At 47.0% G+C, this 1,103-nt stretch overlaps 1 protein-coding gene across 1 annotated transcript in view; it reads right to left on the minus strand.

Moving 5' to 3' along the window:
• Positions 1-706, minus strand: part of LOC119417246 (nucleolar protein 4-like) — a 51,659-nt gene extending 50,953 nt beyond the window's left edge. The window contains 1 exon segment of the mRNA XM_037684458.1: positions 579-706. Coding sequence (XP_037540386.1) covers positions 579-706 — 128 coding nt within the window.
• Positions 707-1,103: the final 397 nt, after the last annotated feature.

Below are 1,103 nucleotides of genomic sequence, written 5' to 3' on the forward strand. Positions count from 1 at the left end.
ATATATATATATATGTGTGTGTGTGTGTATACACACTACAATGCCAAAAGTATTTGCTCACCCATCTTAATGATCGGAATCAGGTGTTCCAATCACTTCCATGGCGCCACAGATGTATAAAATGCAGCACCTAGGCATGCAGACTATTTTTACAAACATTTGTGAAAGAATGGGTCACTCTCGGGAGCTCAGTGAATTCCAGCATGGAACTGATAGGATGCCACCTATGCAACAAATCCAGTCGTGAAATTTCCTCCCTCCTAATAATTTCACAGTCAGCTGTCAGCTGTATTATAAGAAAATGGAAGTGCTTGAGAATGACAGCAACTCAGCCATGAAGTGGTAGGCCACATAAACTGACGGAGCGGGGTCAGCAGATGCTGCAGCGCATAGTGCAAAGCTAACTTTCTGCAGAGTCAATCACTACAGACTTCCAAACTTCATGTGGCCTTCAGATTAGCTCAGGAACAGTGAGCAGAGAGCTTCATGGAATGAGTTTCCATGGTCCAGCAGCTGCATCCAAGCCATGCATCACCAAGTGCAATGCAAAACGTCGGATGCAGTGGTGTAAAGCACACCACCACTGGACTCTAGAGCGGTGGAGGCACATTCTCTGGAGTGACGAATCATGCTTCTCCATCTGGCAATCTGATGGAAGAGTCTGGGTTTGGCGGTTGCCAGGAGAACGGTACTTGTCTGACTGCATTGTGCCCTGGAGCCCCACAATGTGAAAAACTGTGAAGTAGGAATAGTAGTACAAGTAGTAAGTAGAAGTTTATTTAAATATATATATATGGCAGCACGGTGGCGCAACCGGTAGAGCTGCTGTCTCTCAGCGAGCAGGTTCCTGGTTCAAACCCCAGTCCGAGGGCCTTTCTGGGTGGAGTTTGCATGTTCTCTCCGTGCATGCGTGGGTTTTCTCCGGGTACTCTGGTTTCCTCTCACAGACCAAAAACTTGCATGTTAGACTGATTGGTAACTCTAAATTGTCCCTATGTGTGAGTGAGAGAGTGAATTGTTGTTTGTCTCGTTTGTCTCTATGTGTCCCTGTGATGGACTTGCGACCCATCCAGGGTGTACCCCGCCCCTCGTACAGTGATTGC

Source organism: Nematolebias whitei, chromosome 11, assembly GCF_014905685.2.
Source record: "Nematolebias whitei isolate Nwh7 chromosome 11, NemWhi1, whole genome shotgun sequence".
Classification (NCBI taxonomy): domain Eukaryota; kingdom Metazoa; phylum Chordata; class Actinopteri; order Cyprinodontiformes; family Rivulidae; genus Nematolebias; species Nematolebias whitei.